At 38.0% G+C, this 17,120-nt stretch overlaps 4 protein-coding genes and 3 long non-coding RNA genes across 10 annotated transcripts in view; 3 read left to right on the plus strand and 4 right to left on the minus strand.

The window, feature by feature from the left end:
- Positions 1 to 827: 827 nt before the first annotated feature.
- Positions 828 to 1,954, minus strand: c15h3orf80 (chromosome 15 C3orf80 homolog). The gene has a single exon (XM_077722386.1). It carries the CDS (start codon positions 1,810 to 1,812, stop codon positions 1,117 to 1,119), a length of 696 nt encoding a protein of 231 aa, XP_077578512.1. The 5' UTR covers positions 1,813 to 1,954; the 3' UTR covers positions 828 to 1,116.
- Positions 1,955 to 5,952: 3,998 nt separating this feature from the next.
- Positions 5,953 to 12,596, plus strand: LOC144200035 (uncharacterized). Its single transcript, XR_013327024.1, has 3 exons — positions 5,953 to 6,087; positions 8,104 to 8,171; positions 12,460 to 12,596. It is a non-coding gene; the product is annotated as an uncharacterized LOC144200035 (long non-coding RNA).
- LOC144200914 (uncharacterized) lies at positions 8,503 to 10,020 on the minus strand. The gene is made up of 4 exons (XM_077723292.1): positions 9,878 to 10,020; positions 9,677 to 9,785; positions 8,872 to 8,946; positions 8,503 to 8,796 (listed from the first exon to the last, which is right to left on the minus strand). The coding sequence occupies exons 1-4, from the start codon at positions 9,954 to 9,956 to the stop codon at positions 8,745 to 8,747; spliced, it is 315 nt and encodes a 104-aa protein (XP_077579418.1). The 5' UTR covers positions 9,957 to 10,020; the 3' UTR covers positions 8,503 to 8,744.
- il12a (interleukin 12a) lies at positions 10,936 to 12,386 on the minus strand. The gene is made up of 7 exons (XM_077722169.1): positions 12,368 to 12,386; positions 12,123 to 12,277; positions 11,926 to 12,015; positions 11,616 to 11,657; positions 11,346 to 11,483; positions 11,182 to 11,229; positions 10,936 to 11,076 (listed from the first exon to the last, which is right to left on the minus strand). The coding sequence occupies exons 1-7, from the start codon at positions 12,384 to 12,386 to the stop codon at positions 10,936 to 10,938; spliced, it is 633 nt and encodes a 210-aa protein (XP_077578295.1).
- Positions 12,597 to 13,449: 853 nt separating the features above from the next.
- schip1 (schwannomin interacting protein 1) overlaps positions 13,450 to 17,120 on the minus strand; it is a 147,365-nt gene continuing 143,694 nt past the window's right edge. For all 4 annotated transcript variants that reach the window (XM_077722308.1, XM_077722309.1, XM_077722311.1 and 1 more), the window contains 3 exons: positions 15,378 to 15,501; positions 14,861 to 14,954; positions 13,450 to 14,350 (listed from right to left, as the gene is read on the minus strand). In XM_077722308.1, coding sequence (XP_077578434.1) covers positions 14,299 to 14,350; positions 14,861 to 14,954; positions 15,378 to 15,501 — 270 coding nt within the window. In that variant the 3' untranslated portion in view covers positions 13,450 to 14,298. The remainder of the gene's footprint in view (positions 14,351 to 14,860; positions 14,955 to 15,377; positions 15,502 to 17,120) is intronic.
- Positions 14,849 to 16,763, plus strand: LOC144200275 (uncharacterized). The gene is made up of 3 exons (XR_013327078.1): positions 14,849 to 14,964; positions 15,690 to 15,894; positions 16,636 to 16,763. It is a non-coding gene; the product is annotated as an uncharacterized LOC144200275 (long non-coding RNA).
- LOC144200274 (uncharacterized) overlaps positions 16,843 to 17,120 on the plus strand; it is a 2,229-nt gene continuing 1,951 nt past the window's right edge. Inside the window, exon 1 of the long non-coding RNA XR_013327077.1 lies at positions 16,843 to 16,929. This is a non-coding gene — a long non-coding RNA (uncharacterized LOC144200274). The remainder of the gene's footprint in view (positions 16,930 to 17,120) is intronic.

Here is a 17,120-nt window from a genome sequence, read left to right on the forward strand (position 1 = left end):
GGTCTCTTATTTACTTTATATTAGTTTCCCTAGCCATCAATTGTCGTACAATTCTTGTAATCCTCATACATAACTAGTAGATGAAATTCCCCACTTACTTTTTCTGCATTTGTAATTATAGAATGCTCTTTTTAAAAAAGTTTTGTCTCCATATTACAATCATTTGGAAAAAAAGACATTACTCTGCCCTTGTACTGCTAAGGGAAGATGTCAGTTTTATATGACCCTTAATTAAAGTTTCATGTGGCAACTTGAGAGCCCTCATGTCGTCCCACATGCGAAACAGTCACTAAGCATTTGCACCTCTTTACGCCTCGTAAAGTGATCACCACTTTTGCGGGGGTCGCTCCCCTCTCATCTGGCTTTTAAGTGGGTTCTAAACATGGATTTGTGCATCTAAGTGCTAACCCCATCCACCCACTGATTTCTGTCTGGCAGAGCAAGGCCATCAGTCATGGTCAGCCAGTGTTGGATTACACGAGGCAGTGCAATCACACTCTGAGCTTGGACCGTTCTGAAAAGGAAACCCGGATGGTCTAATTGGTAAATGTTCTTGAGCGGCGAATAAGTTGTTTTTCTATGTATGACACACTAAGTAAATGGCATTCTTCTGTTTTTTTAATCCACGTAAATGGGACATTAATCTTGGATCGGTGATATATGTGATGTCAAGATTGGTTTTTGGATTGTTTCAAAAAGGTCACCTCATATTTCATTAGGCAGCAGTGCCTGCAGAATGAATGATGGGGCCTGGCTCACCCCCACCACCCCTGTTTCTCTCTTCCTGGGTAAGACACAGAAAGACTGTTAAAAGTGTTCATGTTGGCAGATGTCAGTTTTAAGTGATCTATTCCTGATGATTCCACTTATTTTAAATTACAAATCTGATTCTTAAGAATGTCTGCAACAAAATACCCACAATTAAGACATTAGACAATGTCCTATTTGACTTAAAATAGCACACCCCATCATGTCATTAAACAATTTGATCATCTAATAACAAAATTTGATTCTACTAGTGTATTTTATTGTCAACCTTAGGCGTTGAAATTGCACTTATAGTAAAATTGAAAGAAAAACAATTACAGGATATTGTCTCAATTAATGTGATTTCCTTTAGACAGAGTTCCGAGATGTCCTTGGGCCAGCTTGTTGCCCTCCCGAACTGTCCAGGACTTCCATTCTGAGGTCTCCGGCCCCCGTCCCAGCCGCTCTGCATCTTCCCGGATTCCGCGTCTCATTGTCGGCCAGCAAGTTGTCGTCAGAGCGGTCCCGGTGCATCTCTTGCATGCTTTCCTCATACGTGGGTAAATATTTGACCTCATCGTATGCTGGCAGGTTAGCTGAGGCGAAATCCACCGGATTGCACTCGGGGTAGCGGTCCAGTAAGGAGTCCTGGGAGGCGGACGTATGGCCGTGGAAGAGCGAGGGCTCCTCCCCGCGGTCCTGGTGCGGGTGTCGGCGCGGTCGCGGGCACACGATTCTCTGGATGAAGTAGCCCATGGCGAAGAGCAGCAACAGGATGAGTATGCCGGACAACTTTCGCGTGAACCAGCCCACGTTGTCGAAGAAGACGTGGATCGGGAGCTTGCAGCAGCGAACTGTCGCGCCTCCGTCTACGCCGCCGCCGCCCCCTCCTCCGCCGCTGCCGCCGTTATTGCTCCCGTTCCCGGCAGTGATGGGCGGGCAGCACTGTTGCCCGTCGCCGCAATGGACCTCCCCGCAGTTCCGCAGCGCTTGACACACGGAGAAAAGGCACGCCGAGAAAAGGGTGCCTGTGTTTCTACCCCCTCCGCCCCACCGATGGGGCATCTTTTCCGCCAGATGTTGTGCCCGGTTGTGGACCCCCGTCCGGCTAATCGTGCACTGGGAAAGGCAGGTGGTCCTTTCGTACCCGTGGGTTCTTCTCCGACTCACTGCAGTGAGGCGCGGGGCAGCAGGTGCACCCAGCCTCCCTTCTTCATCCTTTCCATCCTCTTCTTCCTCACCCCCCTCCCCATCCCTCTCTCCAATAGACCTCTGTGATTGGAGTGGATAATTGATAAGCATTATGAATTTCTGATGCTTTGATACCATCCCTTTCCCAGCGAAAAGTCATCCGTCCACAGCCATTCAACGCAACAGTGGAGAAAATTAGGTATATTATTTATTCAGACGACTTTATCCTGTGCTTTGAATTTTCTAGTTGAAATTGAGGGGGGGAAATGTAAATAAGACACTGAGGGTGGCCCCGCGGCTTGAATGTTTAGTACATCGGCCTCACAGCTCGGGTCCTGGGTTCAAATCCAGGTCGGTCCACCTATGTGGAGTTTGCATGTTGCTCTGCTCCATGCTTATTCTTCCTCTTCTCCAACCAGGGTTTGGATTTGCAATGCCGACCATGCTGACTACTGAGCATACAGTCCAGTACCATCCTTTAAAGGTAAGGTCACTTTGATTGTTGCCTTTTAAATCCATGCAATCTGAAAATATGCACATTTTCTGGATCCCACAATGCGCTAAACAACAAGGGAATGCTATTTAAACTACCAAAAAAATAGGCGATTAAAAAAATAAGGTCGTCCAAACTAAAGCCCCCCCATTCCAACTCTTTGTCAATCTGAGTATTTGAGCATATGGTGTTCTATTTGACCACTGGAGGAAGTCCCTGAAGAGTGTTCTCTGGCTACTTTATACCCCCTCTAAAGGCTTGGTGGCCACAGCAAAGTCAACGCTCGTGATCCAAGGCGCCAACGGATCTACCCCTCATAAAAAATGAATAGTTCCTTCCATATGTGCTGTAATGAACCCCCTCCAGTCCCATTAGCAGAGTGTCTGAGCTAACATTGTAATGATGTATCACCCTTGAGGACTATGCGTTTGTAGAGCATTGAACATAATCATAAAAGTAAATGTTCAATTTAGACGCTTGCTCCCAGTGTTAATTCACAAACAGCATTAAATGAGAGGTCAGCACACCTTCCTTAAAGTTCAGATGTTTGCCGTACAATTAAATACTGGTGCTCCAGTTTATTTTTAACATTCCAAAGACTAGTATATTGTCATTGGCATGATATGACCTCAACGGTCTTATTCTTGAATGCGCAATTTAGCAAATCCCACTACTGTAGCTTTACACCATAAAGTTTTTCAGATGGTCAGTATGATGCAGCCTAATTCCAGAAAGCATCGTATTTCTAGTCTGTACTCTGCTTCAATTACGGAAACACGAGCAGGGCTTCTCTCTAACCAAATAAACAAATACTCAATCGATAGCCACTGGCAGTGAATGGGGACTTCACAAATCTTTTTTTTTTCCCCCTCCATGTCATATACTGTAACTTCATGGTTTTTTCCCGGCATGAGTGCCATTGCGCCTCTCGGCACAGCTCTTATTGACATGCACTGCTATTTTTAATCACAGCTTTCAGCGGCTTAACTGTTTCAAAACATGTTGAAAAATGCCTATTTCCAGCTAAAGGGAAAAAAAATTTAGATCAGTGGAAAGAGAACAATGCCTTCCAAATGGTTGCCAGTCATTTCCATATGGTGGCTTCTCTGTGTTTGCCATCTTTGTTTTCCATCTTATTGAGCTATAAACTACTTCCTCCAGCTTGTCACTGTCTCCTCCGCGAATCCCTTCTAACTAACCACTTCCTGCTTCTTCCCCTCATAAATACATCCGACAACTTAGCTCCAGTGCAAATATGACTCCTCATCCATACTAGAGTGACATTTATCTCACCAGAAACACACCATTGCTTGGTTTATATTAAAAAAAAAACACGACAAATGCCTCAACTATCATTCTACAAGGAACATTGTATATCATTATATTTATATTTAGTCATTCCTTGATGAGTGTGGTTAACTTACTGCCTTACAATCAAGAGATTCGGCATCAACAAAGTAAATATTACCAAAATTGTATGTCAAGTTTAATGAAGACTCTAAATCAGGGCTCTCAAATTTGCGGCAGGGCCCTGTATGTCAGCAATTTTGTAAATTTTTGCTAAATGAATTGAAGTGATCATTTCAGGCAGTCGTCTTGTTCGCGTAATGATTAAAAACGGACTGCAGTGCAGCGCAGTATTAAACGTGCAGCTCCATTAATCTGGCACAAAGGTTTCTTGTTGTGTTTTAATAATTCAGCCGTATGGGCTCATTTAGACTTGTGCCATGATGAATGGCCACATTCATTTTCATCTGTCAGAGACATTGATGCGCAGGCCACCCTCACGGTCAATGTCACGCTTATCACGTTTGCATTAATTATGAAAACAAAGAAAGCCCTGTTTGGACACGCTTTTTGTTAATGAACTCGGTCAAAGTCTCTGGGTTTTGCTTGGGTTGCGTCAGAGGCACAAAGATGTATTAAAAAAAACCAAGAAAATCCAAATAAAGCAACAAAAAAAGCTTAACATTAAGACACTCCTGTGAAAATATGTAGTTTTTCAGCAATAAAGTCAAACAAATTTGATCAAAAACTTCCCTGTAAGTCGGTTCAATTGAAAGTATATTTTACTTAAATAATACAGTAAATTCAACTTTTGAGATTCAGTGGATAAGGTCATATAGTTCTACAATTGGGTTTGTTTCTTGTCAATTTGTAAGCGTTGAAGCAACTTCACTGACGCACAGCTTCCAGTAGATGGCTCTTTCAATTTGATATCAGACCAATTTTAGAGCTAAATGGGAGAAATGTCTATTTTTGTTTAAATTGGTCTGTGTTCTTGCTGGACAATACTCAGTAGGTCTTAGAAAATAAGGATATATGCTTGTACTGCTTTTTTACAGCACAATGCGTTTTTGATAACCGCTCGTGGGTGTCATCTATTTTTTTTGTGTATTCCCTTTAGCTTCAACTCTTAATAGAAAGCAGGGACCAAAGTCAGTTGTCCATTGTGCTAAGGCAGAAAAGTCCCATACCGCAGCTATTTTACACCCACGTACTTCCTCTCCTCTCGTCTTATCACCCGGCTTTACTCTGAGGTCTTCAAACTGGATGAGGCGTGCTTGCTTTAGCATATAGGGCCACTACACTTGCATAGGGGCTCATTTTTTAAGTATCTGTGTTGTTTTATAGGGTGTAATGGAGCTCAATGTGATTAATGGGAAAGATATGACAAGGGACCAAGGTCACTGGATGGACCCTGTCAACTTAAACTTGGTTACCCCCAGATGTGTAGATGTTGTCTTAAAGGGTTTATATAAGATGGAAAACAGCTCTTAGAAAAGAAAAAAATCTTAACAAAAGTGCGGGTGTCTCAGGGGAACGTCTCTGGGAAGCTTATGCTGAGCTTTGAGTTTTGACAGAGTGGGGAATAACCGTACATGACCTCTACTATAGTGTTCCCATATTGTGAACGCCCCAGCCCCCTCTTTGATGGGGAAGTGCATTAAATGATGTGAGTCAGCATCATTTCTGTCTCTTGAAGTCTTGTTGTCTTGAAAGATTTTACCATGGGTGGGGAAACCACATTAACAGGCCATGTTCTTTGCTACGTCCAGCCAGTTGTACAACAGTACCTTTAAAACGTTAGCATTTGCAAAGATAATAAAGTAGAGTGGCTGCACAATGAGCAAATAGTTAGACCGTCCCCCTTACAGTTCTAAAACCGATGATTCAGTCCCAAGTGGGTTTTGGTCTTCCTGTGTAGAATTATGTTCTTTCTCCACATACTCCAGTTTCTTAAGGGCAGTAAAAATAAAAGTACTAATAAGAACTGCTGAAATACGATAATACAAACAAAGTACAACAGTAGCTTGTAAAATAGTGCATAAAACTTTTAAATGTATACTTACAATTGTATTTATCCCCAAAGTAAAATTTAGTAAACATATTTGATCATAATTATTTACTATACAACTATTGTTTAGGTATATTTCTATTTATGGTGACTTTTAGCCATCGTTTTGTCTATTAGTACAAATAAAGTACATGCATATAACTCTGACCAATCTTTTTATAGACAAAAAAAAATGGCCAGTCACCAAACCACAAAGACCGCCAAAGTCTAGAAGACAATCCACCAACAAGCAGCTGGACATGACTCACTTCCTGAATCCTGGAAAAAAGCAAACACACACCTGGAGACTATATGTAGGGTAAGCTTTCCCTTTTACCACATGCTTTCAAACCAAAGGCTAAGGGCTAGGGAAAATTAGAGCCCCCCCACCCAGAAAAACACCCACGTGTACTTCATCCTTACCATCCTTGTTCCACTATGCTGAGTCACTCCAAAAAAAGGGAGGGAGCCAATTTGAATACTTGCCTCCGGAGGGCCATGGAGTCCAATGAGGCATCAAAGAAGGAAACGTTAAAGAGAGGTCATGACGCGTAACGAAACACTGAGCCATGCCATTATGCTGTAAAAACCAAGAAAATCATGGATAGTATGTACTGTTATGGAATCAGTGTGCATTAGTTACCAATGATGCAGGCAGGGGTTGCGCAAGGGTGGCTACAGCACCCCTATAATGTTGAAAGTGAATACTGAATGGAGTACTTTTTCCCCTAAGCACTGTATAAAGGGGATACGCATTAGAGTGGTAATTGCGGCCTCACTATTTGGAAAATCCAGTTTTCTTATCTAATCCACTACAGCTGTTTTTAGGTCATTTTGACCTGCGGCATGCCATCAAACTATTTCACATTTCTGCTCTTGTCATTTTCATTTAATAAAAAAAAACAACAAAAAGTCGTTAAATTCTTGTTTTCGTATTTCATTCCCGATAAAACTATTCTAGGTGTTCACTTATGGGCCTCTTTTCGTTTCTTTTGCCGTGATTTTAAATAATTGGCAGTATATTAAGACATTTTAATACGCTCGCAGATGTCCCACTTCAAATAAATGGGTTGTCTCTTGCAGTCATTGGCCTTCAATTAAAAATATTAGCATGAGCTGAAATGGACGAGAGCAGTGTTTTAGGACAAGTGAGCAAAAAAAAAAAAAGTTAAAGCAGTCATTGGCAAGTGAATATACTGTACCGATCCCTCAATGTAGTAAAGTAAATAAATGCTCGTCCTCCTTGTTAATTGTTAATTTGTTTTCAACATATTTTTTTCACTACGATCTTCCTGCCAGTCCACAATGGATTTTGTTTCAATATTCCTCGGCATATTTTGCTGTCTGCACTGACATCTGTTGGCGTTTTTATGCATACCATGCTGGAGTTTTCGCGCTTAAAATGACCCAGTTTTGCACTAGTGGCTTCAAGGTCAAACCAAAAGGCCTCACAATGTTATGGGGGTAGAACAGTTTTATAATGATCACACATTTTTATCCACACAGATATTTTGCATGATCTGACATAACACACACATTTGAACTAAAATTGAGATTTTTTTGCTTCTGATTTTGTACAGAAATCCAGAACTCAAACACCCCCAACAAAAGACAGGCATTTTGTGGCTTGAGTGTTTTCCCTTGTGTGTCGGGTCCATGTGATTAGCCAATAGTTTCACCTGCTTTCCTTCCCACTTGAGACCCAGGTGTTTCAAATTATCTTGTCAACTCCCTTCTGTGTATATAAAGCCCGTGTCTCAATCAACCTGGGTCAGAGCATGTTAGTGTTTGGTTGGTGCAATAGCCTCCCTTCATATTTTCCCCAAGTAAGTTAGTTTTATTGTCACTTGTTCCCAGTTTTTTTCTTTTATTTAAGGCTTTATTGTGTGAAACACATTGTCATTAAATTTTACTTTAGTGCAATCACCCGTGTCTGCTTGATTACCCATGATCTTTTCTTGTCATAATAAACTGGATTTATTCATTGTTGATTTTTTTTTACACTAAAGATTATCTCTTACTCATAAAGTAAGAGTTCATGATCTATTTTTAATTACTAAAGATTTTTGTATCTTAGGACATTTTCAAATACATTTATATATATAATATATTTTTCATTGTATTTAAGTCATTGCAAGCCATTGACTGTGGTAGATGTCCAATTAATTTAATCCAACAAGACTAAATGCTAATGCTTCAGTGCAAACAAATACTCATTTGCTTCTCTCACACACAATGGATTGGACATCTAATCATGTCAATGGTTTTAATGATTGCCATGTAAGGTTTGAAAAAATAAAAGTCTTAATTTTGCCTCTGTTTTGCTTTATTTCAGTGCTACTCTGTCTACTATGTGCACCCTGGCCATCTGTATGCAGTATACAGCCAAACAGTTACACAAAGGTAATTTGCCATAATCATTATTATCATTCTAAACAGATTAGACTAAATCAGGGTTGTTTTCCATAGACACTGTGTGGTTCTCTTTGATTTATACCTTTGCTACATTTTATGCATGTACTATGTTGATGTATACTAGACAGAATATATGTATACTATAGATAGAAATAAACAGGTCTCACACAACAATACAATTCAACAAAATATATTTATTCTCTTTAGAATATTGGAATAAAATAAAGTAGAACATTAAAATGAAAAAATAGTACATTCTCAATGCAAGTAGTGTTCACCCACAAAATTACTGTGGGGATGGATACGCTGGGGTTTTTAAAATTAGTTAAATGAATTATGTATTATTAATTTTAACTTAAGGTTTTGTACATAAAATACTAAGGCAAAAAAGGCAACATCTTTTAACCAATACATTTTTCATGCATCCTCAAAACATAAAATAAGTTACAAGTGAAAGATGTTTTTGAATAAATAACAAATATATCAGTCCCCTTAAATTAAACATAATAAATAATTGTTAGAGACTAAATGGCATCTTCACAGTAGGACCATCGCAAAGACTCAATTGGACAGAGGTGCATTCGTGGTTAAAGCCCGAGCAATGGCCGCTTTTCTGCGGGGGAAAAAAAGCGATTAAAATGACGTTAAAAGCAATATTTGAAGATGATGGAATTAAAGTGGAACTCACCTAATGGCGGCGGTCTTCTCACGGACCCATGGTGCCCGGATTTGGGCACAGTAGTAGTCAGTTTTGGTGTAGAAGCTGGTGGAAGACAACAACACATTAAAATCATGTAGATGAATATATATGTTTTTTCTTTCGACTCAAATATTCAATTAAATTAAATTTAGAGTATTTCCAATTAGAAATGGTTGTTTCATCACATTTATTTAATAAATATGGCTTGTATTTTGTTAAAGTACATTCTAATTTGAAAAATACTTAAGTTTGAACTCCTGAATAAATATTCATATCTAAAGTATACAAAAAGCCATGAGTCATAAAAATATAAATAATCCTAAAAGCTAAATACTATTTTTGAATGTTAATTATATAAAATCCAAAGCATTTTTAAAAAATGGGCAATAAAAAAGACAAATGTGGCCTAAATATATTTGGCTCAGAGAATTTTATTAATTTATTTAGCTTTCCTTAATACATTTCTTGTGACCTGGCCTAGCTTGACTATTTTACTGCCATTGGCAGCTTTAAAGATCCAATTCATTTGAACTGGGAATTAAGATAGATAGGGCCATCAAGAGGTATTTCCAATCCCAATTGACCTCTTTTACTACCACAACACTGTCACTTTGACTGACAGTGAATATGTTAAGCTAATGATACCTTTTGAACACTTTAGTGACCAATATCTCAAAGAGTTTAACCCAAATTGACAAATTAAATCCATTAAAAATGTGTTGCATGTATCCCTATATATTTATATGAATCTATTCAAATGCAGTAGTGCTACTTAATGTGTTGTTGTACTTACATGACGGCGGGCAGGCATGGCAGTTGAGGTACTTCCACTCGGTATGCGTAAACTTCCTCCGTGATCTCCTTATTGCTGACCTTCGTACAGCATTCGGTCACCTTCCCCGCTGGGCCACGAGACAAATTAACATGATTTTAGTATTTTCTCTCAAGGCATAGAACAAAAAACATAGAAAAAGATAAAAGATCTTCCACTCACGTCCTCTGGCGCATGTTCCCACGACGACCAGTGCTATGAATAATATCAAACTCTTCTGAAGACTTCCGATGTTGAGCATTTTGTCGATAATTCAGGTAGATGGGGATGTTTTGAAAAGTTGTCCTTGGTTCGTCGAAGTTGAGTCTTGAAGAAATGTGTGAAGCGACACCAACGGGACAATCAAATTTAAGCGTAAAAAAGCAGAAGTGGCGTGGCCTTGGCGTTAGTCATTCACGCTTTTACTCGCTTTCCATTTTTGAACGTTCTTCCTACGAAGTCGTAACGCAATCGTCAATGGAAGTGACTAAATGTGATGCACGTTGGAGGCCGGTAGTGCTGTTTCACAATTCTACTTCGGAAACAAGTGGAAAGGGACACAACGCCCAATGGAAAATTGTTTTTAATAATAATTTCCTAACCAAAAAAGTAGTAAAGTCTTAATACATGGATGACAGCATCCAATAACAGATAAAAGTACCAATGATAACTAAGCAAGGGGCCCAGGTGTTCTAAAGCCTGTCGAGTTTCATTAAACATGACTCTGCTCTCTTGCTGTAATACATTGCTCAATAGACGATAAGTACATGATTCATATTGGAATGATCTTTCTTATTTTTTTTCCTCCCCATTTGAAAAAAAATCACTCTTCTCATTTGGATGTACAAAAAAGATTTATTATAAATAATAAAAAAATACAAACCAAACAAGGACAGCATAAATAATTGTAATAAATATAATTAAACATATTGACCCCAGACCCATAAAGTAAAAAACATTCATATATGCATACATATATATATAAAAAGTGACTGAAATAAATAAATGACAATCCTAATCAACTGTGCTCCATCAACTCTTAATTGGCAACAAACGTGACAATTTTAATTGAATCATCATGTTTTGTTTGCTTGCTCAACTTTTAATTTTGTTCTGATATTTAATATTGACTTATTTTAGTTACTGTTTTGCTCAGTACATTGTTAGATAGATACATTTGAATTTTCATGGCCTAAGAGTATTTTTTTCACGTCTTTGTGGGAAAAAAAACCCAAAAATGTTTACTTTAGATGGTCCCCCGAGGAGATATATCCCAATGCTCTGTTAATGGTGATTGCTCTTATTTGGAAGCCTCTCATCATCTCACACATTGCAATTCGGTCTTTAAAACTGTCGTTTTCCCACATATGGGGCACGCCCTCCTGAAAAGAACACATACATACATGTTTGTAATTATATTGTCATCAAATACTTTAAACTTACAATTTAAAATGATGGATCATTAGTAAGAGGGAATGGTAAAATACCTCTTCAGAGTTCAGTGATTTTGTCACTCTGAGTCCTGTGAAACAAGTCTATGAAAAGCAACAAAACAAGGAATTAGATTGTCTTTATAGCATTCTGTTAAAGCATGCTAGGCATTATGATTTGGATAGCTTCCCACCCCTTCCCAAAATAAGATTTTGCACACCTTCAGGTTAAGGATTATTTTCAAAGTCGAGTTTAGAAGCTCTTCTTCTTTGGCACTTCTGTGTTCCACCTGAAGGTATGACTGAATAAGGGCATCGTAATAGGTAACATCCTTCATGATGCTCTTGACACATTCAGTCTGTGAGGAGTAGAAATTGCATTGGTATCCATTGTGCTACTATACTTGTGCAAAATTCCTGTGTAAGTGTTCTTACTGAAGGGATTTTCTAAGTTTTTAATGTCATTAAATAAGAAAAAAAATTACAATTACCTCATTGAAGCGTGTTTTCCTTTGGGCCATGCAGGTAGAACTCTGGCATGGGGGGAAAAAGTCATTAGAAACATATATTTTCCTTTCTTTTACTGTATTTAAGTGCTTAAAATAGATCATTTTACAGTGGCTGTAATATGTATACTTGTATTTTTTTATGTATTGGTATATAATTGTTAGTAAATAGGGGGCTATTTGACATTTTTACTTATTGGTTTTGGACCGTTAGAACAGGCGTGGACAGATTTAAAATAGTATTCTGATTATGAATGATATTTAAAAAATAGTTATCACTTTAGAAGAGATTTACCTGTCGTGTATTAGGTGCGCAGGCTTGTGCTGTATCAGCCGAGCTGCTCACATTTGTGTTTTTCAACGGGTTGCCGTAACACATAATGTCCTTTTTAAAAAAGATAAACATAAAAAAATATGAGGACGTTTAAGGGTAAACAATATATGGGTGACAATAATGATGACCATGATTGAAAGAAAATAAAAAGTACTTACATTTTTGCTTAGAAGTCCATTAATATTAGTCAAGAGGTTCCTGAAGATGGGGGAACACTTTGAGTACTCTTCCACGCTTAGATGGTTGTGTACCGGCATTGTCATGACTTTATTCCAGTGCAGGGTGGAGGAGAGGAGTAAACAGCTGATCATGTCTAAATGGGATAAAAAAACACAAAAAGTAACTAACTTGTTGAATCCACTAAAGGCAAATAAAGGCAATTATTTCTCCTTCTGGGACTCACACAAGTTAATGTTCGTCATCCTGTATGTTTGATGAACTGTCTGATGGGGCATGTGTATATTTATATATGTGTGTTGTTTTTATTTTTCTCAGGGGGATATTCCCGTGCCACCCACGCTTTAGAGAGGGTCGCTGGTGAGCAAAAGAAAACCTACAATGGATTACTACGTCATCTCTTCACTGAAACTTAAAGAAAAAGGAAGTAAGTGTGGTGAAGAGTAAAGTAAAAAAAAAAGAGGCTTAAAATTTGTGAATAGTGTAGTATAGACATGTAGTGCGGAGGTGTTATGGAAGTGTTTGGTTTCATATGTAAAATTCACCTAATAGGCAATAGTATTTTGTTTTTGTAGGGGGTGCCCAATAAGCGATATTGTTAGGATTAAAAATAATAATAATAATTTTATATTATGTAGGATAAATACTAAAAGAAAGGAAGTTAACTTCAGGTTTAGTACATTATTGCTCAAAATACTGTTTAATACCAAAAGGATAAACATGCAAACAAGTGTGGAGTCAGTATTCAATTGTATTATATTTTTATTTAGCTAAATTTTAGTGCTTTTTGTTCAATTATATTTTTAAGTCTTCCACTTTTATTGACAATGATATATGTGCAATTGAATGCCTTTGGCAGAGAATAAACCTTCAATTTACTCGTTACCATCTCTTCCACTGTAAATGGATTTGATTTATATCGATGTCAATCAGTTAATTCAACTATTAATTTAATCTAAACATCATTAATTTCGGTATGTATGCAATTATATCAGTTTTATGGGACTTTGCGAGTTGGTAAAGGAATGGCAAAAAAGTAACTTTTTTTCCCTGTCAACAAAAGTGTAAATGTCCTAAATTCTTCAAATATAACATCAGCGAGTTTTAACCTAAGAAAAAAAAGTGACAACAGTAAGGCATGCTGGGTAAATGGAAGCAGTGAGTGAGTGTCATTCAATAGGACTTTCCTGGCCTTCAACCAGTGGAATTCGATTATTACTCGCACTTGTGGTAGTAGTATTCACGTTATGTTAGGCGGATAGCAAATGAGGAAGTATTGAGCAAATGAGCCTGCGGTAGAGACAAGAGTATAGGAAACAAAGTTTATTCTTTATTTTACATTTCTGTACATAAACATTTTCTTCCCTCAAATAAAGTTTCTGAACACAGTAGGATGAAAACGATTATTAACACACCGATTCTTTTTGGAAAATGACTCGTGTCCGAAAAAAATCAACATTCACAAAATGTTGACGAGCAATTCGAGTGAATGTATTTTTTTTTTTTTTACCAAAAAGCTACGACTCCACTACAAGGCAGGCATGTTTTTCCTTTACACTCTTTTAGCACCTCCAAATAAACATTTCTCCTTTGAAAACTACTGTTTGTGCAGAATAAAAACAAGTTGAAATACTTTACAGTCCAACTTAAAATGCTCCAAAGGTAATTAGCCATCTTTTTTATTTTATACAGGGTTGTTTCTTTTTTCTTCTTCTTTTTTTTAATCTTAAGACTTGACTTTCTACTAAAGTTTTCACTAGGACTTGACTTTTTCCCCCACAATTTTTGCAATTGACAGTAATAATTTAGTGGCGAATGTAGAAAGTTGTAAGGAAACGAGAGCGAAGCAAGGCCGATCACTGCACAGGAAGCTTTGACAGAATCCATGACAATACACAATCCCTTTCCTCTCCTCCTTCTGCAGGGAATTAGGACACGCTCCTCCTCCCCCTTGAAGATGAAAGATGCCGGCGGGAGGTTTGAAAGGGCCAAAGGCTGGAGAGCAGGTGGGACAAGGCGGCGGGACAGCAGCGGCGGGGGAAACTAGCGGGCAAGTTTGGATCTAGATGGAGGTGAGATGGTTTGATGAAGGGCTTTATTTGGTTCAGGCGGGCGTTGGTTCGATCGTGGTGGAGCGGGGGTAAGGTGGGCCGCGTCTTATTTGGTCAGGGTCTTCTCCGCCAAATGTTTTTGCTGGCTTTCAGCATGCCTGGAAGGGAGACACACAAAACTATGCTTAATACGAGTTCATTTTTCAGAAAAGCCTAAAGCGATTCATATACTAATGAGGCATTATTATGGCTGATTCTTTGACTATGACTCAAGTTGAAATGAGCAAAACTAAACAATTTACAACTAAAGTGAGTTCATTGATCATTGAAACAATTATGCAGAGTATGCCAAATGTCCAAAATCATATTTTATAGTGGCTAAAGAAATGTTTCAGATATTATGACCCTTTTTTGTGGCGTTTACCAGCGATGTGTACAAAAATTAAGCTCAATATTATCCAATTGTGTCATGTATTTAATTGGTTTACTTTTTTCAATAGTTAAAAAGGCATCCCAAAAATGAATTATTTTTTTCATGAAAATTGCTGTAAAAATTGCTTAATTTACTATGTCAAGCCAATGTAGTTGATGTCACTATTAGCAGTTCAGATGAAAACTTTGGTCCTCAATTGTGTCCATATTTTTCTGTCAGCAGGAGCGCCCTTTACCTGGTGAGGTCCTCAATGTCAACTAGCATGGCATCCTGTTCCATGTGGAGCTCATCTCGGACCACCAGCAGCTGTACTAACTCCTCATTCAGACCTAAATGGAGGTATGACATTTATACATCTGTTAGTTCCAGACTTACATTTAACACCCCATCCTATCTGTTTTCAACCCTTTTCACCTAAATATATGTCCAATATTATTATTAGTATAGTATTAAATATACAGATAGCCCTCAGTAAATAGAAAAATATGAAAAAAACCTTTCGTGCACAAATTATATATATTTTTAAAATGTCTAGTGTTGTCAATAGCACTGAAATATATAAAATATGCCATACAATGTATATTGTTACAAAATAATTGGACTTCTATTGCCACCAATAGCATGCAATAAGTTAAATAATATGATCAAAATAATATATTAAACTTAAGAGTAGGGGTCTGTAACTAGTGGGTTATTCTATTATCATAATTATACAAAATAAATAATTAAAAGAGAGAGTATTTGTGACTCACTCTCAATCTGGGAGTGCAGGTCATTGACGATAACCTGCAGCTGTCCCAGCGTCATGTCTCTCAGGTCGGTGGGCTTCAGGTTTCTTTTCATGAGACATTCACTGATGTGAGGCATGTGTGGGAGCTGCCAGACAAAGGACACAATCATATTTTATAGGGTGGCAAGTTTCCTTCATATTGCACATTATCATGTGGATGAAAACTGTATGAAATTACAATGATTCAATAACTAAGACTAATACTGAATTATCCGCAGCAGTGGAGACTTCTTTCCTAAAATATCTGCTGTTTGTCTCTTCCCATTGTGTCCAGGTATAATTGACATCTTTCATTGGCTGCCAACCCATTCACTTCAAATGGATTGGACTCATTTGAATTCATAGCAGCAAGGTGAACAGAGACTCATGACAGGACGTCTATCACCGTCAATCACAGTCAAAGAGTTCGTGAGAAAGCGACTTGCAAGCATATCCATTCAGACGTTGTTGCGCTTTTCCAATCAACAACAGAATGTCAGGTGAGACAACACATCCATGATACCAAGTAGCCATTTCTAACCTTTGCCTCCAAAGTAAATAAATAACATGGAGGCACTTTCAATATTTGCACGTCCTCTGCAACCTTTCTACTTTTGTATTGTGGTAGTTTTGGTTTTGAGCAGGTCGACGCTAACCACACTAAAAACGAGTGGTTAAGTTGAGTTTCTGCCATAGTGTAGTAGACCATGAGTCAATGCCGCAGTGAGGAACTACCATGAGATTCTCTAACTCATGCTGTAAGATTACACATAGCAACTAGAAATGACAAGCTAAGCGAGACTCATTTTTCATTGAGGAGGTTACATCCTGTTTCATGACAATGTATTCTCGGCCACATTTACCTCATTATTGATAATGCAAAAAAAAAGATGCACTATTTTACAGTTCTGCACTTTCCAGGGCTCAAAAGTGACTAATAATCTAGATTTAAAATAATAATAATAAATCAATGTTGTAAATAATTTGTATATAAAAATGAGTGAAGTTGGATTAATGTGAGGAACATGGTCACAATTGCACAAATAATTTAGTTTTGTTTTTAAAGTTTAGCATGAAACATTGTGCTAATTGAAGGACAGTAATAGAGACACAAGTCAAAATATGTAAAGAAAAAACTCATTACGTTTTTTTTTATATATCAACTATCCATTGCAGTTTGATGGGCTTGTTTTTTTAACACTGTGGCATTAACCCATTTTAATATTCTTTGTGTGTTTTAGCGGGAGAGTGACAGTGAAGCTTTCTGACTGCTGAGTACTGCAACGTTCCTGAACACAGCAGTCAATGCTTTCCTCTGGATGAATTATGGATGGAGCGGGGCTGGCCTTCTTCCACTTCTCTGAATAAGTACTAAAACCCACCAGTCCGCGCATGAATACATGTGTAAATATAATGCTATTTCTATGTGCCTTACTGCAGGAGGTGACAATAATGATGGACATTGCTTAAATGTGGACTTCATGTGACATTGTCAAAATACAGATGAAGCCTGTTCAACTCCAGCCACAATGAAGGTACAGATATGAGTCTTCACTATTTAATGGGGCTCAGTTTTTATGGGACCTTTTTACAAGGGTTTAATGCGATTAGCTCATAGTTTAATGAGGTAGCACAAATAAAAAGATTTAAACAAGCAGCATACAAATATTAAAAACAAAAGAAACATTTTACGAGGGTAGGCACTAATTTTATGTGTACTTTTTAA

This window comes from Stigmatopora nigra, chromosome 8 (genome assembly GCF_051989575.1).
Source record: "Stigmatopora nigra isolate UIUO_SnigA chromosome 8, RoL_Snig_1.1, whole genome shotgun sequence".
NCBI classification, from domain to species: Eukaryota; Metazoa; Chordata; class Actinopteri; order Syngnathiformes; family Syngnathidae; genus Stigmatopora; species Stigmatopora nigra.

Excerpts from the sequence above, each read along its gene's own strand:
- c15h3orf80 (XM_077722386.1), bottom strand. The coding sequence starts at position 1,812 with ATGCCCCATCGGTGGGGCGGAGGGGGTAGAAACACAGGCACCCTTTTC.
- LOC144200914 (XM_077723292.1), bottom strand. The coding sequence starts at position 9,956 with ATGCTCAACATCGGAAGTCTTCAGAAGAGTTTGATATTATTCATAGCA. Across the intron at positions 9,786-9,877 it reads GGGAACATGCGCCAGAGGAC|CGGGGAAGGTGACCGAATGC; the intron begins GTGAGTGGAAGA and ends CTCGTGGCCCAG. Across the intron at positions 8,947-9,676 it reads CCATGCCTGCCCGCCGTCAT|CTTCTACACCAAAACTGACT; the intron begins GTAAGTACAACA and ends GTCTTCCACCAG.
- il12a (XM_077722169.1), bottom strand. Across the intron at positions 12,016-12,122 it reads ATGGACTTCTAAGCAAAAAT|GACATTATGTGTTACGGCAA; the intron begins GTAAGTACTTTT and ends TTTTTTAAAAAG. Across the intron at positions 11,077-11,181 it reads AATCACTGAACTCTGAAGAG|GAGGGCGTGCCCCATATGTG; the intron begins GTATTTTACCAT and ends TGTTCTTTTCAG.